At 38.5% G+C, this 25,566-nt stretch overlaps 1 protein-coding gene, 1 long non-coding RNA gene and 2 other non-coding genes across 6 annotated transcripts in view; 1 reads left to right on the forward strand and 3 right to left on the reverse strand.

The window, feature by feature from the left end:
• Positions 1 to 13,157, forward strand: part of st6gal1 (ST6 beta-galactosamide alpha-2,6-sialyltranferase 1) — a 39,955-nt gene extending 26,798 nt beyond the window's left edge. The window contains exons 3-9 of one of the 2 annotated variants that reach the window (XM_067424770.1): positions 1,980 to 2,186; positions 3,730 to 4,101; positions 4,570 to 4,834; positions 5,167 to 5,264; positions 5,353 to 5,454; positions 6,290 to 6,464; positions 6,697 to 13,157. In XM_067424770.1, coding sequence (XP_067280871.1) covers positions 1,980 to 2,186; positions 3,730 to 4,101; positions 4,570 to 4,834; positions 5,167 to 5,264; positions 5,353 to 5,454; positions 6,290 to 6,464; positions 6,697 to 6,971 — 1,494 coding nt within the window. In that variant the 3' untranslated portion in view covers positions 6,972 to 13,157. The remainder of the gene's footprint in view (positions 1 to 1,979; positions 2,187 to 3,729; positions 4,102 to 4,569; positions 4,835 to 5,166; positions 5,265 to 5,352; positions 5,455 to 6,289; positions 6,465 to 6,696) is intronic. The other variant, XM_067424771.1, reaches the window with a different exon arrangement.
• On the reverse strand, positions 306 to 17,445 carry LOC137047171 (uncharacterized). Of its 2 annotated transcripts, none has more exons than XR_010899162.1 (6): positions 17,398 to 17,445; positions 17,043 to 17,105; positions 16,134 to 16,190; positions 15,457 to 15,501; positions 15,305 to 15,350; positions 306 to 687 (listed from the first exon to the last, which is right to left on the reverse strand). It is a non-coding gene; the product is annotated as an uncharacterized lncRNA (long non-coding RNA). The 2 variants fall into 2 exon arrangements; XR_010899161.1 differs by having other exon boundaries at positions 17,316 to 17,426.
• On the reverse strand, positions 15,250 to 15,321 carry trnad-guc (transfer RNA aspartic acid (anticodon GUC)). Its single transcript has one exon. It is a non-coding gene; the product is annotated as a tRNA-Asp (tRNA).
• On the reverse strand, positions 15,940 to 16,011 carry trnad-guc (transfer RNA aspartic acid (anticodon GUC)). The gene has a single exon. It is a non-coding gene; the product is annotated as a tRNA-Asp (tRNA).
• Positions 17,446 to 25,566: the final 8,121 nt, after the last annotated feature.

The following is a 25,566-nucleotide window of genomic DNA, read 5'->3' on the forward strand; positions in this document are numbered from 1 at the left end:
AAAGTCAAATTATTCCACTTATAATACGGTTACCACACCTCATCATTGTTCCGATGATTTAAAGAAATTTTTATCTTTAAAATGCTCTTGTGTGCAGGACTAATTTATTACGCATCTAAACCCAGCCAAGCCTGTCGCTAATTCCAGAATGTAATTTTAAAGCTAGTAACAGACACTTGAGCCACTGATAGCAGACTAATGCAGTTATTATTGCAGTGAGAGAGAGAGAGAGAGAGAGAGAGAGAGAGAGAGAGAGAGATTTTACTGATAAAATCGTCAGAGCAGCGCTGACAATACATGTTTGTGCAAGTGTGTGTCCATAGTATATGTGTGTATGTTTACATGGGAGAGCAGAAGATAAAGAGAGTATGTGTGTTTCGTACATAATTAAATGTAATATGTGGCAAAAAAAACAAAAACATGGAAATTATTTGTTGTTTTTATCCTATAAATAATTGCAGACCTAATGTTCGTCAGCCAATCAGAACCAAGCATACAACAGCAATACAATACAATATTGTTGTAAAAGAAAAATGATAATAACTGGTGTCCACTAGCCTGACAAGCCAGACCTATATCAAGATGTTTGGTCTGGAAACTCACCATTGACAGGGCTCAATCCAAGGGGCGGGATAAACGGTTGTCTTTCAAACTCCCTCTGCACGGCGTGCACGCAATTGGATAGCCCTACAACCAACCAGAGCAACGAAGGTAAAGCAGAGCTACTTTGACAGATCAAACTTTCGCTGCATCCGGTCGGTAAAACTCTGACCACATCTTCCCTTTTTAAGAATGACTTCAGTGCCGTTCTTTGTTCTTTTCTCAGAGAAAAGCTTAACTCCAAGTCTTCCAGAGTCGTGGTCAAAGCTGATTCAAAAGACCACCGTTCGCAAGCTTCTGTGTTTACTAGAAGCACGCAAAGGCAACTCGGCCATTATTATGTTAAGCCCCGCCCACCAACTCGATACACAATGTGATTGGCCCGACCAGTTTGAGTTTACAGCTCAGAAGTGTATTGAGAGTTGCTAGATGACACTCGGGTGCGTCTAGATTTCTAGGCTAGGTGTCCACTGCCACTCCATCAACATTTTTGCAGGTTTAATAAAATTTAAAAATGTAGAAAACCTAATAGCATCTCAGACCGACTGAAACATCTCGGATTGACGGTCGAACAGAAAACATCAAGCTCTGATCGCATTTGACCCCGTTGTAAGGTGTTTGTATTGCGATTAGAATGCGATTTGCAATATTTTGAAAATAAAATAATGTCTTCAATAAAATTGTATCTCACAAAGTTTATTCAAATTCAGTCATTTCAGATGTGTTAGAACATTTACAGACTTGACCATAGTTAGGCTAGTTATTTATTTGCAATTATTTACAATTTTACATGATTACCAGATCTAGTGTGAGGAAATAAGCACAGAAAGGCCAGATCCAGAGCTGCTGTGGTGTTAGCACATGATCACACTCCCCATCCTCCTCATCGAAGTAGCCGGTGTAATCCACATCTGGTGGCCGAGAGTTGTTCTTTGCTCAGGTTTTAACAAAAAGGAAAAGTTTAACTCGCCTAAAACAGACACGATAGCTGATTCGAACGAGTGATATTCCACAGTGGCATCCTGTTTCACCATCACTGCGCTGTCGTCATTGTGAAAAAAAGTCTGCCCCAACGTTTCTGATTGGTGCCGCGATTTCAACGGATTAGAAATGGGTTTAAACGGGCTCTTTGCCAGACAACTTGCAGATTAAATCTAAATTTGCCGGAAGTTGTTTGAGTTTTCCTCAAACAACAGGCCAGATGTTTCTTTCCCACAGACTGAATTTACTAGAACTTCAAAGTAAATATTTGACTGTTTAAAACTATTTTCTAATGTCTTCTATTTAGCTGAACCTGTCCATATGCTTCTATGCAGCTGCCGACCTCATTTTAAGAAGTCATTCTCTAAATTTCTGATTGCCTGTGATTCACTATCCAGATCCCAGGGGCTGCCATGGATCGTGTAAGCCTACTCTGGCGTTTGAGGCGTCGGGCCCGTCGAGGAGCCCTGTGCATGGCTCTGTTCTGTATGACTATGGCTCTCCTGTACACCTTTTGCGCTGAAAACAGCATACCTGTCACGGATGCCATTTTTGGGGTGAAGGCGAGAACCCGAGCTCAACCTAGAGCGCATGCAATTGCTAAGGTATGTCAAAAAGATTCCTTTCCTCACGGTGCTTTCTGCTCTATCGAATCTGCACAATAGAGTGCTGTAGGAATGATTCCTAAAACAAGAAAATGAATTGAACATCCGGTTCCATCATCCCAAAGTCAGTGGGAATAGATATATCTGTGTTTTATTTTATGACATAAAATACATCAACAGTACCGCAGTTGTGACAAGATTGTATTTGTCTTTAAAAAGGCAGTTGCTAACAAGTGGTTAAAATTGGATTACAGAGATTGTTGGGGGTATTAAAGGGTTAGTTCACCCAAAAATGTAAATTCTGTCATTAATTACTTAACCTCAAGCCGTTGACACCCGTAAGACCTCAGTTCATCTTCAGAACACAAATTAAGATATTTTTGTTGAAATCCGGTGGCTCAGAAAGGCATTTTTTGTGCACAAAAAAACTAAATAATAACTTATATAGTAATGGGTCGATTTAAAAAAAGAAAGAAGCTTAGAAGTTATGTATCAGTGTATCGCTTCATGATTCGGATTCGTAGTTATTTAGTTGTTGTTTTTTTGCACACAAAAACTATTCTTGTTGCTTCATAAAATAATTGTAGAGCCACTGTAGTGAGATGGGCTTTGTAAGGACATCTTTAGTGCCTTTTATGGGTCTTGAGAGAGGAAATGACATTGCAGTCAATGAAGGCCTTTCTGAGCCATCGGATTTCAATAAAAATATCTTAATTTGTGTTCTGAAGATGAACGGAGGTCTTACGGGTGTCGAACGACATTAGGGTAAGTAATAACTACAGAATTTTCATTTTTGGGTGAATTAACCTTTTAACTCTTTACCCCCAATTGAGTTGTTTTCCAGCAATCCATGTTTTCACTCTTATATGGTAGGGGCACTGTTACAGTACAGCATCTCAGAAAACAAGTAAAGAAGATATCTGAACGGATAGTAGATTGCTTGCACACAAGTAAGCTAAAGTGATCATCAAACACTCAACAGCATATAAATCAGCACTGTCTAATATTACCAAATTAAATGTTGAATCCAAAAAGAGGTACAGGACTGCAAGCTTTTGGTTTGTTGATGGACTGGATCTACACGATCTATGATTTCATCATCATTCTGAATTTAATCCGGATAAGGTCTTTGACAAAAACATGATTTTCTCAGCCTTCTTATCAAAATGTTGATGTAATGAATCTTGCAAGTGCTTATGTATATATAACTTTTTTTTCGAAAGCAGAGGCTGTCTTTTGATATGTTGACTGTTTTATATATTCATACAGCAAAATATTTTGGGCGCCATGAAAGTTGTCACAAATGCTGGTGCTGACTGGCAACTTTTTAAGAAAACACTGGCGATGAAAGAGTTAAACATTATCATGAAGAGAAAGGGTCATCTACTTAAAAAATCAAAATAAAATGGTTTCTTGTTCAGGGAACCAGAGTAATGCTAACTTCCAGATTGGCTTTCAAAATTATGTCATCACTGCAGCACTCTATTTTGAGGTTTTTTTTAAAAAATACACTCTTACTAAAAGTGAAATTGATCTATCGAAGGTCTTGCGGGGAACAGGAGGGTCAAAACCCATGTATACTGACCCTCAAAAGCTCCCAGGTGTCATTCCTGGAGATCCTCAGAAGCCTATTCCCATCCTGTCATCTTCTAACTACTCAATGGAGAGCAGTTCTAAGGACCGCAGTCTCAGGGCCAAAAGCAGAGAGCATGGGTTATTTTATTGGCTTTTGGCGCAACCGCTGAGACGTGCTCTAGAGACTATTTTTGGAGGACAACGGAGAGGAGATGTGGGTGCTGCAAGTGGGGATGCTGTTGTTTTTGGGCCTAATGGAGCACTCGGAGAGGTCTGGAATGAAGAGATGTCAAGCACCATGCTGGGAAAAAGGCTGAGGAAGGTGGTGCAGAACTATCAGGTGAGCAAAACTGAAAGACATCTAAAAGCCTTTACTATAAAAAAGTGATCAGCAAGGCATGAAGTCTCTTCAGTTAATCCATTTTACATAATCCTCTGCAGAAGAAGCTCTACCTGTATCAGTGTATTTGATTATATTTAGTGAAATCATCAGTGGATGTCTCCTTATCGTGACATTACTTGTCCCTGTGCCTAAAGTCCGGAAAACATTGGATTTGAACTCAGGTTGGTTGCGTCAAAAGCTAACTCCACCCATCTTACTCTCCACACCATCATATGTCATCAGATGGGTTTCTTTTGTAATTTGTCCGGCTCAATCACAGTGGTAGGCGAAGTGAGTGTAACTAGCCTCTGCCAACAAAGAGGTCTATTAGCACTTGGTGTAAATAGACAAAGCCCTACTTACCAACCTACCACTACTAAATATTATATATCTACCTATCATAGTCTTTTGTTGTTTTTATTTTAGGCAATGAATAAATATGGAGTTAAGTACCCTGGACCTGAGAATGCAGCACATCGTTCCAAACTCAGTGGCCCTGAACTTCTGTGTCAAATCAAGGAGATGGTTCAGATTGCAACTTTAACACCGGATATGGAGCCCTTTTCTGGGTTGCCCTGGGCCTCTCAATTACCTCTGCGCCAAATAACCACAGATATTGGCCCGTTTAAAACCTGTGCAGTGGTATCATCTGCAGGTTCTCTCAAAAACTCTGGATTAGGAAAGGAAATAGGTAATCCATCATAAATCATAACATAATCTGGATCTCTTTCTTTGTATTGTTTTTATTATTATAAAAAAACTTGGTTTTACATTACATTGATGACAGAAATGTTTGTTTTTGATAATCCTATATTGTCTTGCATCCATCAACAACAACAACAAAAAACTAGATTCAATGTTTTTAATTTAAGTAATTTACATCACTAGACATTACTGTATCGTTTTATAATAAAGCATTTTGGCTTGAATTTTCAGAAAGAATATATATTAATATATATATTTGTTAATATGGCATGTATGAATAATGAGGCATTATTACTAAAAAAAATCCCTGAAATCTAGATACACATGATGCAGTGATACGGTTCAATGCCGCACCAACAACAGGCTTTGAGAAAGATGTGGGCTCTAAAACAACAGTGCGACTGATCAATTCCCAGGTAAATTGTTTGCTGACTAGAGAAAGGTTAAAATGACATGTAGTAGCAATCTCTTATAAGAATCCCATAATCTCTGTTTATTGCATAGGTGATGGCATCTGAAGACCACCATTTCCTCTCCAGTTCTTTGTACAGTGCTGGGATTTTAGTGAGCTGGGATCCTGGCCCTTATTCCGCTGATCTACGAGAGGTAAGAGCTCATTATTCCACTTTCTAGCATTTGGCAAACTCCCAAAATTCCTAGAAAACTTGCCTAATTAGAAGGTTTACCACAAAATCCTAGTTTTTGTGCAGCCTGAATCACACAATTACTAATTTATTCCTCGTTAGTATAGTGGTACGTATCCCCGCCAGTCACGCGGGAGACCTGAGTTCGATCCCCTGACGGGGAGATGCTAAGCTTTTCTTTTTCTTCTTCCTGGCACACAGATATTAATACATTTAGGTAGTACGAATGTTACAGCTAAGGTAGGACAAAATTCACATCAGAACACCACTTAAGCTTGAAACATACTCTGCAAGAACAAAGAAATTTGTTCGTTTCCTCGAGGTGGCAAGAACAAGAACAAAGTTCTTACTGGCCAGTACATTCCATACTTCACGAGAAAAGCAGGTGCAGATCATCTGCGTTTCTCCGCATTAACCACACCGCCTCTTTAAATTTCTGACCAATCACACAATAGTTCTCAGACACCCGCAAGAAAAAAGTTCTGCTCAGATGATGTGTCAGGAACAAGCTGTGAGAACTCCCAAACCAGGGCTGCAAAAACAAAACGCAGCATTAGGAGCGAGAACTTTTTTTTTGGTTCTCGTGGAGTATGTACCAGCCTTTAGAAACAGTCCTTTTAACGATCTAATAAAGTCCTATGGGGTTTTTTCCTCGCTGAATATTCTTTTCCATTTCAAAATACATCACGGATTACATATTATTTCATGTTTTTTAACTAATATATTTGTAAGCATTCCAGATTTTATAAATTCATTTTTGGTGAAATTAAATATTCCTCCTTTTGTTTTGCTTTCAGTGGTTCAACAAGACAGATTACCCAATATTTAAACAGTATCAGCGATATCGACGCTTACACCCTCAACAGCCCTTTTATATTCTACACCCACGGATGGAATGGCAGCTGTGGCAGCGAATACAAGACAATATGGCCGAGACTATACAAAAAAACCCACCCTCATCAGGCCTGCTGGGTAAGATTTAAAAAAGCAAAACAGAAATATTGTATCATGAATGGTTATGAAACCACAAAATTTTACGGAAGTGACAACCACATTGTACAACTGAATTATGGTTATCATGGTGTCAATCATTGATATTTCTGGCGTGAGTTGTGTTCCGAGTTGAGGTTCGCTCCTGTATTTAAATGCGGTTGTAATTTCTGAAACTTTACAGTGTATATTTTTTTCCCTTCTACCTCCATAGGCACAGTTTTAATGATGTCGCTGTGTGAAGTGGTACATGTGTACGAGTTCCTGCCGTCGCGACGGAAAACCGAGCTGTGCCACTACTACCAGCGCTTCAGTGATGCTGCCTGCACCCTAGGTGCCTACCACCCATTATTATACGAGAAGAACCTGGTAAAGAGGATGAACCAGGGATCTGACCGTGACATCTATACATATGGCAGGGTCACTCTCCCTGGGTTCATTACATATAACTGCACCCATAGCTCCACTTCCAACCAGTCAAAGACATAATTTGAGGGTGAAGGTGAATTGATTTTCTCAGTACACTTTCAGAATGTAACAAAGCGCATGATTTAGTCTACAACTGCAACAAGTATTTGTTCTGGTCTCTGAGATCAGGAGTCGGTTCACTGGGGAAGAATTAAAAAAAAAACTAACACACTAAACACTAGCGATTTCTTACTGAAAGGAATTTGAATTCACACGGACACAAAATGCTAAATATAGCGGCACGTTCTGTATGTGTAAACTACCATGCATCATTCCCTAACTAGTCCCATAGTGGTAAATTCATAGTTTGCTGTTAATTAAGAGAAAAAAGATCCTAATACAATATATCTGCCTCTCATGTGAGATGCAGCCAGACCTTCAATACTGCCTAATGTGACACATTAAAGCACTGATGTCAAAAGAACTGATAAATGTCCTGGCATTACACTCTGAATCTACATCCAGATTATTACTCAAAATAAAGCTCTTTGTTAGGAAGCGTCCAAAATTCTGTCCATAAATGTGTAGCGTGCAAAGCTCTATGTCCAAAGCCAGCCTGCTGATTCCATAATGTGCAGGTTTCCGATTTATGCAACTACAATCCTAACACATCATTCATGCAATATTGTACAATTATGCCATGGTCTGTCTGAATACTCGATTCTGATTGGCTGGGAGGTGTGCAATAAAATCGTTTAATGCACAGGTAGTATCAAGTCAGTTGAATCACCTATATTAATGCGCTGTTTTCATTAGGCACACACACTTAATCATACGTCACTCGCATACAGAGAGCGGCGATCACACTGCTCTGCGACCTTTAGTCATAAAATAGCTAACCTACTGGATCACTACATTATATTTTCTCAGCAACGATGGGGCTACATCGCTATTTTGACATAATAAAGGCACATCTTCGATGTTAAGAGATACTGAACAGACACAGGTATGAATGTCTCTCTTGATAATTAGTTCAACTAAATGCTATAATTCATTCATTCAAATGAATGTAATCTTACGCACTACTTTATCTCTGTGTCTGATTCAAAGCGTGCAGAATGCTAGATCTCACGAGCCGTAACTGACAAAAATGACCATCAAATGTCAAAGATTGTGCTGCAAACATCAATAACAGCTTTAAGTTGTCAATGCTGGCAAATGACCATGGCATAAGCGGGATAATCCACGGCTAGCTGTGCATTAAAGGATTTTAATGCACTCTGCTTCGGGTGGTTCTTTGCTTTAATGCACAGCTAGCCGTGGATTATCCCTTACTTATTTGCCACACACACACACATGCCATTAGCAACATAATGCTTTAAATCAATGTATTTTATGAAAGCTGTATTTCAAGGCCTGGAGATCTGTATGCATTCAGTTTTTACACTGTGACGCCTTTCCTCTCATAGCACTCTGTAACCATTCGTAGGGCTGTGGAGAATGTCCTTGCATGCTTTACTGAAATTGCACTATCATACCTGTAACAAACTTGTATTTAGTTGTATTTATGAACTTGGTGAAAACTGGGAGCGTGCATGTTTGTCCTGTTTTATACAGATTCAAGTTCAATTTAAGCCCATAAAACACGAAAGCAGATGCATTTTGCGAAGGGCATTTATTTTTAGAAGTGTGTCAATATATCTCATCCATTTATATTTACTCAAACACATTGATTATAGTATGTAAATACTGAAAAATGAATACTGCGTCTAGCGATAAATGCTACTATGAATCCTGAATGATGTGGAAACAGACTTTCTATCTAAATGGGCTTTATTTTTGCCTTGAAGTTAACATGAAATTGAAAATGCTGTTTTAAAAATCGAAATATTAACTTATAAATATTAACGAAATAGTAACTTTCTACGGTTTCATGTTGACTTTACAGTAGAATTGTAAAGTTGTATTGTGAATTTAATTGTTAAAATGTGAAATCATGCTTTTCCTCCCTTTTAAACCTTATTTATATTGTTCTTAGTTTTGTTTTGTTTTTGAAAGACAAATCTTTATATGTATTTTGTAGCATTCAGTAGATTAGTATTATAAATATATTTAGAAAAAATAAAACAAGTTAGCATAGAATGTATGGGTAACAAATAATTGTTCATTTATAAAATGTCTACCGATTGGACTACTTATTCAGTTCTGTCAGGACCACTATCATTGAAGATGATTGATTGACTATTAGAATATAGTTTGGATTGACGGTATGGTTCCGTTCTGGGCAAGAACTCTCTCTGCATCTATGCAGCCAAGAATGGATAAGAGCAGGGAGAGCAGCAATAACCCCCCTTAGGGTAAACAGAACAGAACTAACATGATGTATGCAGATATCATTAATGCAGATATTAAAGGTGCCCTAGAATGATTTGAAACAATAATTTAAATTGTTCTGATATCTACATAGAGGGTATGTGGCTTATTTAAGGGAAAAAAATGTCGAGGTAAAGTTTTACAGGTCCATTTACAACCCTATAAATTGTCCCTAGGATTTACTGCTCTGTTTTTGCCTTAGTTGGAAGGGTAATGAATATTAATGTTGAGCTATGCTCTGATTGGCTCATTTCAGCAGCTCACAGCAGTTTAGCAAAGCGGCTCGTGAGTCCTGACCATCCTGACAGAACACAGACCGACTGAATGACACTTTAAGCAGAACATCTTAAATGGAGATTGATAAAATGCAGCATACTTGTTTATTGGTGCGTGCACCAATGCAGAGCTCGCGTGCACATGGTTGCCCAGATTGGACATTTTCGTAAAACACCGGATAGCATACATGTTATTTTCACAGAAAATCTCTGTTTGGGGGATTTACATTCCTGAAATTTGGCAACTGCACGTACGATCTTCTTTCCCAAACCAAAACCAGTGATGACTCGTCTTTTTTCCTCAACGATATTGCATGTTTATATAAAGTTAGTTACAATGTAGGCTACGCAGTGACTTTGTGAAGTACTCTTAATACAAGCATGCACATGCAAAAACATCATACTTAAGTTCTCAAAAATATACATATATATTTTTACAAAATGAATAGCCTTGTCAAATGACTATCGTTTTAACTTATATGGTGGAAAAGGTGACGTTTGCTAGAAGGATTAAGTGAACGATCTGTAAGCAACGTATATACGGTTGTATTTTGTAATACAAATAATATTAACCTTTGTTATTAGACACACTATTTCGTTTTGTATGGTACTTGGTGTTTCCTGTTGTTACTTTATCTTGCGTTATCTAGACAATGCTGTCTCTCTAAGAAACTTTCAATTTAATCAGAAATTGTTTAAACAGACAGTAAGTGGATAAATTACTTACTGCTTGCAGGAATACAGTTGTAATTGCCACTTTCTTCAGTTTAAGACGCTGAGCGAAGCTTGCTTGAAATGGGCCGAGCAAACGAACGATCTTGAACTAAATTGTTGTGGTATCCGATTATAATAAACATCAACCATGACTGTTGACATTTTTTATCTGTGGGAAGGGTAGAAAAGTCCTCACGTCCTCTGTACAGCCTGGAATATGACATGTGTCCATTCGGCTCCGTCAGTTCCGCCTGACAATGAACATGTTTGGACAGATGCAAATGTTGGGGGCGTGCATATGTAACAGAGGCCAGCTAGTAGTAGTTGCTATGCGAGTAAACCTCACTCCTCTGACCTCAAGAGATGCTCTAGCGACTGACGCTAGAGGTTGCAGCCTTTAGCCTCCTTGTTAGAGCGTCCGATTCCCATGTCGGCAGACCCGGGTTTGAGTCCCGGGTCCGAACAGTAGGGGTTACACATATAAATGATCCCCAAAGCTTGCGTCACGGTTGGGTTTATGTTGATAAGCACTTTAAGTGGTGTTTTTGATTTACGAGATTTCTATAAGAAGTAGGAGGAAAGGGTGTTTGAGACTCACAGTATGTGACGTCCATATACTGAACTATTTTTATTTCACTACGGCAAGGTTAATTCAATTTTTCATTCTAGGGCACCTTTAAATGTACAAAATAATTTTTAGTCTGATTCAAGGGAAATTAGAATACCAAATTCTGACTGGACGAGAGGAGGAGCTGGGGGTGAAGGAGGGTAAATGAGCTCTGGAGAAACATGATAGCTGCTGATAGTACTGAGGAGCTTATATATGTATGCTGTGATAAACGTTGTATTCCAATAAGTAGACATGATCAGTTGACAGTCAGCGGATTCAAGTTTGACGGGGGGTTGGGGGGTCCCCAACGATCCCCATTGACTTTGTATCAGGCTTGTGCAAAATTCCGAATTTCAGAATTGACCTCCGTTCAATTCATGAATTGGAATTTGAATTGACTCTGCCCCGCAGGAAGTTGAATTTGAATTGGAATGACAGGAATGGGAATTAAGTTCATGAAAATTCAAAGAAATTCCACAGTCACACAACAGAAAGAATGTGCTGAGTCTTACATACATTCAGTGTTAGGAAGGTTACTTTGCAAATTGAATTGCTTACAGTTATTAAGTTACCCATTATAAATGTGGTTTGGATTACTTTATTAATGCAAAGCAATTTCCGTTTAATGTGATTAGTAACTAATTGATTTACACATTTTACCTCAGTAATACAACATTTATATTAATTTTGTAATTTAATAACACAATTTCATTACACTTATCTACATTGTAAAAATATTACACAGTATCTACTTTTAAAAAATTACGGTAACAATATTACACCTTATATATTTAAGTAGTTTTTATGATTAATTAAATATTATTAGTGGAATGTGCTTTTTTAATTCAGGATGACTTTGAAAAAATATATATAAATTAGAGTAAATGGAAATGACCTGTTTTATATTTGACTTTCAGTAATGTTATTCAATTAATAGTCTGTTTGATGCTGGCACACGCTTAATCGCTTCCTCAATTCAAGCCCTTAAGATTGCTTACATTTCCTTAAAAAACATTTTTGAAAGTGTATCTCTTGGTTTTATTTCTTCTATCCAACAATGAACTATCATTTTCTTTAAAAACTATACACACTATTTTTAATTATTAAATATTTTTTTGTGAAAATTACAAGACCCATGATTCATTTTTTACAGTGTAGTCACTCCTCAACCCTGCATACATTTTGTTCTAAAATACAGATAATGGTTAATTGAAATAAATTAATCCCTCAATGTTGTTTAATTAGTTTTGTTCCAATGTTATTTTCATTTCAAAGTAATAAAATAACAAAGGTTGTTGTAAATGCAGTTATCATTCATTCCAATGCAAACCTCACTGAGCAACACTGATGCATCTAATTCTCAATCGCTCCTCAAATGTTTTCTCATTGAGTCTGCACCGTTCTGCTCTGAAGATCTTGCAACACTACAGATTCTCTCAACAGATGCTGATGAAACTGCTATGGCAAGATGGACATGCATATGAATTTCTTTTAATTTTTCTTGAATTTCAATTCTGCTTCCTTTAATTCAAATTCAAATTGTAATTCTAGATCCTGTTTGACAACTCAACTCAAATTCAATTCAAATTCAACAATTGAATTGTGAGTCATTCTCAATTCAATTCTGTATAGTGCACAAGCCTGCCTTGTATTGCGTGAAGTGGTCGCCTTGTCATTTTTTACTTATAACAAAAAAACAGAACAATGCGTAAAAGCTGATATCTGTGACAAGGTGTACAGCAAACAAGACCCTCCAAAAAAACCCTAAGAAAGTTTAAGGAGACAAATGTGGATACAGGCAATGAGACGTGAAGCTTCAGCAGAAGAATGGGTCAATTTTGGGATCCTGATCCTCAGTATGCCTATGTGTGCAGTGAACATTTTGTAACTGTGAAGTCTAATATTCAAATGTCAGTTTTATATATTAGGCTATATTTCCTGTTGCTGAATACGTTTCCCTCCAGTGGGCGTAGTTCTCAGTGTAATATAACATGTCACACTCTGTCTCAATTGCCTGTATCCACTTTTGTGTCCTTAAAGTCCCAGTGAACTGGAAGTAGTAAGTGAGTTTTCTTCAGTGCTGTGACATACTTCCAAGTGAAATGGAATATTGAACAGTGGGCAGGGCCTCAGCGTTCCTCCTCTCCATCTCTCGCTCATAGCAGACTAATGGTTGGAGGGGAGTGGCTACGCATTTTAAAATGCAAGCCGTCAAACTGACATCTAAGAAGGAACACCGTTTCCAGACCGGAAGTAACTTTTCAGATTTTGATTAAAGATTACTGCGACAAAAAATTTTTTTCTGTGTACTAACTTGCATGGATTAATTGTTAACCCTAAAACCTGTAATATGCGGTAACAAAGTAAATAGGGTCAAATCTGATTTCATGAGGACTTTTTTTGGGCAAACAGCTTTTAAAACTTTTTTTTGTGTTAAATCTTGCTCGCTGTACACCTTGTCACATATCAGCTTTAAGACATTGTTCTTTTTGTGTTATAAGTCAGAAATGACAAGGAGACCGCTTCACGCAATACAAAGTCAATGGAGACGGTTGGTCTGTCCCCTCCGGTGGGCGTGGTTTTCAGATTATGACGCGCGTCGCTCTGTCTCTATACGCTTGATATGCGTCTCTTGTAAATGAACTTTGTCATGTCTTGCATGGGTGAACCAATTCAAATTGACCGAACTAATCTAGGCTATGCACATGTGAACAACTGTCAAATGTATATGTTTTATTTTTTTATTTCTATTTCATATGCTTCTCTAATGCAATGACAAATTTATTTTTATTTTTCAAGAATCTTCCCTTTAAAGACTCTCCTGGCATTAAGAAATTCTTTAAATTGATTTACTCTTTGTTAATTCAAATGCCAAAGTTGTTGTACAAATATAAGTAACTGGACTGTGACAAAGGTTGTAAAATGAAGCATGACTAAACTAAACCTTTTGGATAGTATGTTACTTGGATGACATCTAATGTCCTTCACTTACAGCAGAATGGGAACAGCTACTTCACCTCACTCGCTATTTTAAGTTACTGGAACAGATACAGATTTAGATAGATCTGGCTTAATACATGGTTCACAAGTTTAGGCTATTAATGGATGAACAAGTGGAACATTGTGTGCCCTAAATGGCAAGCATGAGCTTCTAGATCTCTGTTAACTTGCTGGTGAAGACAATGTAACTAGACCTGGCTGACAAATCTCATTATGAATGACACTGAAACATTCAGTAAAGTTGTTATTGAAGATCTCTCAACATGGCAACCTTTCCATTTGACTGGTTAACAAACAAAAGTGTTCCTCCTATGTATAAATAATGTGCCACCAGAACTTTTACAGTGTTATTACTTCAATTTATATGCTGTATGCACTACTGTAAATGTGGTAAAGTCTATAATGTAATGTGATAAATTCTATTAACTGACAAACTTGTTTCTTAAAACAAACAATTTGTAAAATAGGCAATTCTGCCATTTGTATCAAGAATGCTTGATACCATAGTCAAGCACTGCTTTAAGTACATCAATTATATTCCATTAAAATTGGAAAAAAATAAAAGCATCATTAAACGTGCTGTATGTAAGAATGACTAGTGGTAGCTAGTGGTTGAAATGGGTACTGCAGTCCAAATTCAAAACATTGTTTGCCCCGCTCCCTTCTCTCAGACTTGACGCTCATGCTGGTTGCCAGTTTGAGGACAAGCAACAGGAACAAGCGCCTTTGTCAATGGAAGGCGAGGAGACGTACACTAAGTTGATTCGTTGATTTATCCGTATCTTAATGTGCTTACATTCATAGAGATTTTTAGATGGATGCTGAGGCTTTTTAGGTCAGGTAGAATCTATGAACTCTGACCCAGTGTGTGCTTCCATGGCGTTCCAATACGATGTGTTTTCCACCAACTGGCAACCTGTGGTGTGGAAACACTATTGGTAAATTGGCAATGTGCGTTGTCGCACAGACCAAAACAAAATACAAAATTTCAAAGCAGAAATTCTCGCTGTAGAAAGGCGAATGTGAACTCAGCATGTTTCCAAAATATCTGCAAACATATTATGGTATTTTCAAGGTTTAGTACAGTAAAAACTTACATACAGCACTTTTAAGACTTAACATATACACATTATTAAATTACATTATTTTAGCTCTTGGCAAACGTACCAAACGTACTTGGCAAACGTACCCTGCCTGTCACATTCACTGCAAGACGGCACTTCCCTGCCCTGCAAGTGTTAAAATACTAATAAAACAACTACTGTTAACACTGTAATTTTGTCACTTTCTTTCAAGAGTTACAATATGCTGTGATATGAGGGGAAAAAACTAACAGGCCCATACAAAATTCATGGCTGTATATTTCATAAAAGAAAAAGGTTTTGGTCTCCCCGTCGGGGAATCGAACCCCGGTCTCCCGCGTGACAGGCGGGGATACTTACCACTATACTAACGAGGAGCTCCATGACCCTTTGTTGCTGACTAAGCCTGAAATACATAGTAATAACACAGTAATAATCACTATCAAAGCAGGAATTTTATGGAATATGATGCAAGGATTTTTATCTATGATATTTTAATTAAGCTTACTGACCTGGACCATGAAAGGCTCGTCTGTCTGGCATAGCTCAAGAGTTCACTGAGTAAACAGAACAAAAACGGCTAAATAACAACAGTTTCTAACAGCCATTACATTTTAACACACAGGAAATAGGAATTGTATTCACTGTTTAATAGGTTTAACAAAGGATATACACATTTATATACAGACATTACTGAAACTGGTACTAGTTACATTATTGTGTCGGTTGATTGTATGATCACTTTGTTTTGTACATACTTAATTTTTTTGCACTGTATATTCTGCAATGTCCAATACTGTATATTTTATGTGTGCAATATGTAGGCAACCTGATTCTGTTTACTTGTAAATACACATGTATTCGGCCGTATTACGCTGATGTTAGATTATTTTATTTTTTAAGTGCATTGAGAGCATATGCTGCAGTAATGTAATAGTATTACTGTTTTACTACATGGTAATAATATAAATATTAATTAATTAAAACATTTGCATCTCCCCGTCGGGGAATCGAACCCCGGTCTCCCGCGTGACAGGCGGGGATACTTACCACTATACTAACGAGGAGTGGCTTAATGGTCACATGCTCCAGGTTGTACAAAAAACTATACTTCGTGACAAATCTGTATCTACATTTTTATGAGTTTTCAATGTCTAGTTAGGAAAACAATTCAAATGACAGTAATTACCTTTCCTTCACTGTACAAAGAATTGAAGAGTCAATAGTGGTCTTCTAATGTCATTTCCTGTACAACAGACAAACATCATGGTACATATGAGCTGTGGTTACTGTTTGTCATTTTAACCTTCTCTCATTTAGAAAAGGTAAAGAAACAACTAGCAATGTCTCACAAATCTATTACACCGAAATGTAATAAGCAACCTAGCTCATTATACTAAGTCACTATCAGCAAGGTCTTATAATCAAACACATTTCATGAATTTGGCTCACTTTTTTGTGAAAAAGTACACACTTTGTGCTCAAAACAATTAACCTAAAATGCTAAATAATATGCTCAATTATAATTAGTAATTATCAATTTCCACAACCACGAACATAAAACAACATTTGTCCCGTTTTTATTTTATGGACAAGTTAGATTTCAATTATAGTTTGAAACTACAAAATGTTGCCATTTCAGAAATCTTATGAAACCTTAATATATAATAGTTTAGATATAGTAAAATACTAATAACAAATGCGTTTTGTTGTATCACGTTTCTGATACAATTGTTGGCCTAGTGCGCCGCCCAGTGGTCAGTCAGTGCTTTGAAAAATTAAATAGGCCTGTTTTTGTGACTGTTGTATTTATTTATTTAAACAGTTTTTTAATGCTTTACAAAGTATACTTTTATGGTTTTAAACAGGGTCCGCTATGTTTACGGGATGTCACACAGTGTAACTAATGCTCATCATTAGTGTGAAAGCAAGGCCAACAATGATAGTTTACGGTAGTGTTACAGTCGTCTGAGAGGATGAACGAATACTTGAAAGTTACATTGTAGCGCTATCAATATCTAAATGTGCACTACAGGTTTAAAATTCGACAGAAACAGTTTAACGTTACCCTTTAAACATGAAAAGAAAAACAACTCACCTTATTATACAGCTATGGAACTGTATCTCTGCGATAGTTGAAACGGCTTCAATGCGGCTGTCGCTGAAAGGCAAAAAAAGGAAAAAATAATTATATGACCCGCACACGCTTAAAATCGATTTTGTTGTGGATTTTAACTAAATCATCTCTAAATTGAAAACATGTGCATTTACTATGCTAACAATATTTCGAAGCAAACATGCTAGCTCGACAGTCGACCGCAAATACAAAAAAAGTTTAAAATACAAATATTCATTACTCATAAAAACTTGCCATGCGTTATTAAGCGGGTAGATCATCCAATGTAATAACACATTTATGCAAAAACTGGTCTTAAAATTTTAGATGTACAAACAGGTGTCGTTGGATGACCGTTGAAAGCGGTGAGTGACGCAGGAAGAAGTGATCCGAATAGAAGTGTTTTCTTGCGCCCTAGTGGTAGTGATGGGGAGTCGACTCCAAGAGAGTCGATTTCTCGACTCTGCAGAGTCCGGATCGACTCCAGCTCTGGAATCGACTCTCGATGTCGACTCAGTTGCTGTGACCTGTGACCGAAATCGCTTAGCTTGTTTACTGATTCTCTAATCCCTCTATGTGCACGGCAGTTGAGTGCACATAAACAAAATGTGAACGAAAAATTTGGACACTTACGTATTACAACACGTCAGAGAGCTGTCACAGAAACTTTAATTTCTAAAATGTATGTATACTGTAGCTCACTTTAGAAATAGATAGAATCCACAGAGACCTTAGTTTGTAAGTATAAGCCTACATACCTCATGCCAGATGTAGTTTAATTGGTATTAATGCAATAAATATAGATTTATTTTCCATGTTTAACCTTGTGTTCATAATCATTAAAAACTAACCATAAATCATAAAAAACACATAAAAATAAATATCAAAGAGTAGTACATTATTGTATGTAATATATAATTTTTTTATATTTCCAGTAGAGGTCGCCTAGGCTATTCAAAACAAAGGCGTAGTGATGACACCAGGTTTGAGCGCAGAATCTTGGGACATGCGGTCCCGGTGAAAAAGAATCGAGATAGGACTCGGGCAGAAAAAATCATGATCATGGATGTGATTATTAACATTCCTGTAGTATGAGGCAGAGCAGGACCGATTGTTGTGGAGCTGAGCAAGGCCACTGGAGGGAGCGGTTGTTAATAAGATGAACGCAACATAGCTCACGAGCAGCAGGACTTTTATTATGCCACGGTTGCCGGCGGCATTTGCGCTTTTATGGTCATGAGTATGAGGCATGAGGTAACGCAGCTCTGTAGTTTTTGTGTGCAAAAAAAAAAAATAACGACTTAGTAATGGGCCGATTTCAAAACAAAGTTTCAAATGGTTATGAATCAAGCCTGCAGCATCCCTCTCAGAAACTGAAGCCTCTGGCCAGCGGAAATGGATGAAGTGGCATCTTCCATATTTTTTACGGTCTATGTTATGAATCAGTGTAGCCTATTGATTCATGATTCAGATCATGTGTCAAACTGAAAACCTTCTGGGAAATTGAGTCCCTTGGCATTACCGTGCAGCAGGCTGACAGCCCTGAAAAAGATCGAGGAAGCTCTTCACATATTTGAAAAAACAATGCCATCAGCGCCATAATTATGCAGAACTATGCTTTATATAATGTAAACGAATGGGTTATAAAAAAATTCATCCCCCTCACAGTTGTCATAAAATTAGCCATATATATCAAATCACAATTTGCACCAGCCTGTAAATGTTTTCTTTTCTACTGTAAAGTTGGGAATTTTAACATGGGGTTCAATGAGATTCTGCTCCCTTCTGGAGCCTGTCCCTAGTGGCCAGTTGAGGAATTCCAGTTGAAGTTACTTCAGTATTGGTTTCAAAAGAAACTGGGGGAAGTTGCCGCTTGGTTCAGAAAGGTGCTCTCGAGCGCACCTTTTGCAGTCGATATGCGCCCTCGATGCGTACTTTTGTAGGGCACATAACAAAGGACATTTGACTGACATGTAATGCAACCAATCACAGTTCATTTTGTCATGTTTGCATCATATTTAGGGTCATAAAAATGTAAAGTCCATAGGCTCGTTTGAGGCCCTGTCCCAAATGGCACCCTAAACCCTCACGGTCTTCCTCTAAATCCGCACTTTCACAATGTAATGCTGCTTTGACTGCCGGGTAGAAGTCCTCTGCGTAGCTCGCTAACTTGCGGGCTTAGCTGAAGTGCATCGAGGGCGCATAGCAGCCGCAAAGGGGGCGCTCATGAGCAGAACTTCAGAACTGCCTTAAATCTACGTGGCATCGATTCAACAAGGTACTGAAAGCATTCTTTAGAAATGTTGGCCCATATTGATAGGATAGCATCTTGCAGTTGATGGAGATTTGTGGGATGCACCTCCAGGGCACGAAGCTCCCGTTCCACCACATCCCAAAGATGATCTATTAGGTTGAGATCTGGTGACTGTGGAGGCCATTTTAGTACAGTGAACTCATTGTCATGTTCAAGAAACCAATTTGAAATGATTCAAACTTTGTGACATGGTCCATTATCCTGCTGGAAGTAGCCATCAGAGGATGGGTACATGGTTGTCATAAAGGGATGGACATGGTCAGGGCCGGAGTGGGACCCATTTTCAGCCCGGGAGCCCAAGACCGACCCCTTTTACTCCATTTTGTCCTCTCCACAGCATTAAATTACGATTTTGTTTTGTTTCTCCATGGCAACGAGCTGAGTAAACCAACGCGCTAGAGTTTAGAGAGAGACAGAGCGAGAGAGAGAGAGAGAGAGAGAGAGAGAAAGAGAGAGAGAGAGAGAGAGAGAGAGAGAGAGAGAGAGAGAGAGAGAGAGAGAGAGAGAGAGAGAGAGAGAGAGAGAGAGAGAGAGAGAGAGAGAGAGCTCTGACAACAGAAAGCGACATTTTTTGATGCACGGTCTAATGATCATGCACTGCTTTAAATTCAAATCTAGTGTAATTAGCGTTGTTGTTATATCAGTCACACAGTAACTAAACACATATAGACATACAGAGAAAATTAAGAGAAAAGAAAAATGAAGCAGCAGAGTCTGCCGGCCCAATTCATAAGCGGATAGAGCGGCCCACCGGGAATTCTCCCGATGGCCACTCCGGGCCTGGACATGGTCAGAAACAATGCTCAGGTTGGCCGTGGCATTTAAACAATGCCCAATTGGCACTAAGAGGCCTAAAGTGTGCCAAGAAAACATCCCCCACACCATTACACCACCACCATCAGCCTGCACAGTGGTAACAAGGCATGATGGATCCATGTTCTCATTCTGTTTACGCCAAATTTTGACTCTACCATCTGAATGTCTAGACTCATTAGACCAGGCAACGTTTTTCCAGTCTTCAACTGTCCAATTTTTGCGAGCTAATGCAAATTGTAGAAAAATTAAAAACAATCTTTTTCCTATTTGTAGTGGAGACGATTGGTACCCGGTGGGGTATTCTGCTGTTGTAGCCCACCCGCCTCAAGGTTGAGCGTGTTGTGGCTTCACAAATGCTTTGCTGCATACCTCGGTTGTAACGAGTGGTTATTTCAGTCAAAGTTGCTCTTCTATCAGAATCAATCTGCCCATTCTCCTCTGACCTCTAGCATCAACAAGGCATTTTCGCTCACAGACTGCCGCATACTGGATGTTTTTTCCCTTTTCACACCATTCTTTGTAAACCCTATAAATGGTTATGTGTGAAAATCCCAGTAACTGATCAGATTGTGAAATATTCAGACCAGCCTGTCTGGCACCAACGACCATGCCACAACCAAAATTGCTTAAATCAGCTTTATTTCCCATTCTGACATTCAGTTTGGAGTTCAGGAGATTGTCTTGACCAGGACCACACCCCTAAATGCATTTAAGCAAATGCAATGTGATTGGTTGATTAGATACAGTTTTACTCAATCGATTTGGTACATTTCTCCAAACTCAGGTAACTGCTCTCAAAACATTTAACACAGTGATCTGTACACTTTGTAATTGTCCTAAACGTATAGTAAAGTATCCTTAATTTCATACCAAAAGCATAATTTTCTCAAAACACTGTGCACAAAATTACCTAATGTTCAAATAGCAGTCAGCCAACCAAATAATTAATATATCAGGAAAAACATTTGCAGATTTTTCATTGGTCTTCACAAGCATTTTTGTACCATTTTCAAAACACAACAGACAAAACTCTGTGAATTGTAAAATAGTCAGTTGCACACCTTATGTCATCAGTTAACCCCAAATTGATATCAGATGAGTTAGTAATATACACTCAACAGATGAAATGCAAATATGCCATTGTTAACAAGCTATTTCAATTACAAAAACAAGAATGGGAAGAGGACTTGGTGTAAGAGTGAGAGGTTTTGGAGAGGATAGAGGAAAGGTAATATTGGAGGGAGAAGAACAGGGGAAGAGGTAAAAAGAGATTAGGGGACAGGAATAGTTGGTATAGGAAGAGAATGGAGCAAGAAGAGCTGAGGGTGTAGGGGAAGCAAGAAGAGCTGAGGATGTAAGAAGAGGAGTAGAGGGAGAAGAGATGGTAGAGTGGAAGGCAATGGCATTAGCGGAAAGAGCAAGAGAATAAAATAAAATATAAAAAGACATGGACAGAGGGGAAGGGGAGAGCAAAATGTAACAGGAGGGAGGAGAGGTAGAAGGATTGGGTACAGACCAGGTTTCACAAGAAATCAGAGCCACCCTAAATGCATGTCATACATTTTTATCTTTAATTGAGAGAAGCTGGATCGTGCCACAGTCAATGCCCCTGGACAACAAGTGCTGCAATCCACTGGTGCTGTGGCACACACCGCTGTCTTAGGATTGCACAACACAGAAAGGCTCCTACATTTTTTAACCCTTAATAAAATTCTCTTTCCGCAGGGTGATCAGGAGCAAATTGAGCGAAATTGTAGTTGTATATGACAATATCCAATTTCACCTTTCAGCACTGGTGCAGGTTCGAGCATCACCCAGATTTCAGGATGATGTTCCTTCCAGCATATTCTCCTCTTGGAGATGAAAATATCACTACTCTTACAACCAAGTAAGTCTTCTTCAAGCAATGGAAAAGGCCTGGGGAGAAGTTGAAGCGCAAGGATGGATCCAGCATTTCCACAATGCATGACTCATGCAAATATAATATGCTATGATGTTGATTAAATTCTTTGACCAGATGTAATTGAGAAGTGAGATCTATAAAGTTCATTAATTCAATGATTTCAGTAGATTATTTATTTATTTTGTCATTTTTTGGGAGAAAACACATTAAAGAACATGACAAATTTGTAATGTATGTGTATCTACACTGTAAAAAAAAATGTTGTTTTTTGTTGGTTTAACTTAAAAGTAAGTAACCTGGTTGCCAATTTGGGATGTTTGTTTGAATTAAACTGTATCTGAATTATTGTATCTGAAACACATTAAAAAATGTGATAAATCATGAAATAGCACTATTTGGCATGTTTCACTGCGTCATAAGAAATAAAACATACACAATTACCCAATATGCTTAAAAAAACTTTAAATAGTATTTTACAGTTTTTCTCGATTGCTTAAACACTATAACCAGGTTTTTGAACTAAAATTTCAAAACCATAACGCCATTTATCAAAAAGCACACCCATTTCACTAAACTATAAACACTATTCCCTGTTTTGACACATGAGTCAGATTTGTTGAACTGTCACTGCAAAACTCTACACACAAATCCCTTAATTTCTCATTGCCTAGACCATGTGGTCATTTAGAAAGCACTAGCATTCAATATTGTTCACTCAAGTCAGCATAGTTTCAGCTCAATTAGCACACAATTACCCAGGTGAAAACACTAAAAGTCAAAATTTAACACACATCAATCAGAACTTTCAAGTTACATAAAAGTGCCAGAGTCAGTTCATTTGAGCTTTGGAACAATGGATCCACAAGGAAATGAAGGAAGAGGTTGAGGAGGGAGAGGAAGAGGACGTGGATGGTGAAGGAGGAGGAAGAGGAAGAGGACGTGGTGAAGGAGGAGGAAGAGGACATGGTGAAGGAGGAGGGAGAGGAAGAGGATGTGGTGAAGGAGGAGGAGGAGGAGGAGGAGGAGGAGGAGGAGGAGGAGGAGGAGGAGGAGGAGGAGGAGGAGGAGGAGGAGGAGGAGGAGGAGGAGGAAGACAAGCAGTCTCGGATGAAATTAGAGCCAGTTTAGTTGATCATACGAGAGAAGTGCCAATCATATGCATATTCCACATTTTATCATAAGTGTGGGGACATGCACTGGTTTTGGTCTTGACTCGGTCTCGGCCTGTCTTGGTCTTGGTCTTGGTCTTGACTCGGTCTCGGTCTCTGCCCTTCTAAGTCTTGGTCTTGTCTTGGTCTCGGCCCTTCAAAGTCTTGGTCTTGTCATGGTCTCAGTTTAGGTGGTCTTGACTACAACACTAGTGGAAAGTGTATGATCGAGAACCTTAAATGCTTGTTCACCTCGTCCAAGCCATGTGTCAGTAGATGCATGCCAGGGGTGGATCAGGCATGCAAGAGGATTTTACCCCCGCTGCCAGGCTAGGGCTAATATAGCCTGTGATGTGGATGAGATTCTCTGGCCTGACCCAGACCAAAGACCGGAGGCTGAGGCGGAATACATTTTTTTTTTTTTTTGTACTGTGTAGTATGAATGAATGAATAAAAATGTGCCAATGTATCCATTGGTTGTGTCTTTTGTTCATCATGTGAAAAGGTTTGAGAGGAGGGGAACCACAAGTAACATAACTTACCAGTTTTGGAAATGTTGTTTTGAATTTATTGCACCAGTGTGTTAGACTAGGTTGTAGTGTGTGTGATTTTGAGGGCTTGTGTGTCTTGTCTGAGGGCAAAGTTTGGTTTTTCAGCAAGAGTGAATGGTTTTGAGTGTAGAGCTTCAGTTTGACCTGAAAATAGGTTGTTTGGGAAACTGGGTGAGAAGTTATGGATTTGTGTTTATAGTTTTGAGAATATGAGGCATAGTTTCAAGAAATGTGTTTACAGTTTTTCTCGATTGCTTAAACACATTTCTTGAAACTATGCCTCATATTCTCAAAACTATAAACACAAATCCATAACGTCACCCAGTTTCCCAAACAACCTATTTTCAGGTCAAAATGAAGCTCTACACTCAAAACCATTCACTCTTGCTGAAAAACCAAACTCTGCCCTCAGACAAGACACACAAGCCCTCAAAATCACACACACTACAACATAGTCTAACACACTGGTGCAATAAATTCAAAACAACATTTCCAAAACTTGTAAGTTATGTTACTTGTGGTTCCCCTCCTCACAAACCTTTTCACATGATGAACAAAAGACACAACCAATGGATACATTGGCACATTTTTATTCATTCATTCATACTACACAGTACAAAAAAAAACAAAAACAAAAAAATGTATTCCGCCTCAGCCTCCCTTCTTTGGTCTGGGTCAGGCCAGAGAATCTCATCCACATCACAGGCTATATTAGCCCTAGCCTGGCAGCGGGGGTAAAATCCTCTTGCATGCCTGATCCACCCCTGGCACGCATCTACTGACACATGGCCTGGACGAGGTGAACAAGCATCAAGGTTCTCGATCATACACTTTCCACTAGTGTTGTAGTCAAGACCACCTAAACCGAGACCAAGACAAGTCCAAGACTTTAACGGGCCGAGACCAAGACAAGACCAAGACTTTGAAGGGCCGAGACCAAGACAAGACCAAGACTTTGAAGGGCCGAGACCAAGACTTTGAAGGGCCGAGACCGAGTCAAGACCAAGACCAGTGCATGTCCCCACACTTATGATAAAATGTGGAATATGGATATGATTGGCACTTCTCTCGTATAATCAACTAAACTGGCTCTAATTTCATCCGAGACTGCTTGTCGTCTTCCTCCTCCTCCTCCTCCTCCTCCTCCTCCTCCTCCTCCTCTCCCTCCTCCTTCACCATGTCCTCTTCCTCCTCCTTCACCACCCACGCCCTTACGAAAGGAAAATATATTTACCAATATACTATTTTGAAATATATTAAAATATATATTAAATACATGGAATAATATATTGATGGTATAATACAATATATTTTATAGTCCTGTAATATATTGCAAAATATACAAATGATTGCCGCTTTCATATATTGTAATATATTGGAGAATATAAATATTAAATCCCATATATGTGAATATATTGCCTAATGTATTACATGATATTTTCCAATATACTGCAATATATTTTTGTTTCGTTAGGGCGTCCTCTTCCTCTCCCTCCTCGACCTTTTCCTTCATTTCTTTGAGGATCCATTGTTCCAAAGCTCAAATGAACTGACTCTGGCACTTTTATGTAACTTGAAAGTTCTGATTGATGTGTGTTAAATTTTGACTTTTAGTGTTTTCACCTGGGTAATTGTGTGCTAATTGAGCTGAAACTATGCTGACTTGAGTGAACAATATTGAATGCTAGTGCTTTCTAAATGACCACATGGTCTAGGCAATGAGAAATTAAGGGATTTGTGTGTAGAGTTTTGCAGTGACAGTTCAACAAATCTG

This window comes from Pseudorasbora parva, chromosome 18 (genome assembly GCF_024679245.1).
Source record: "Pseudorasbora parva isolate DD20220531a chromosome 18, ASM2467924v1, whole genome shotgun sequence".
NCBI lineage: Eukaryota > Metazoa > Chordata > Actinopteri > Cypriniformes > Gobionidae > Pseudorasbora > Pseudorasbora parva.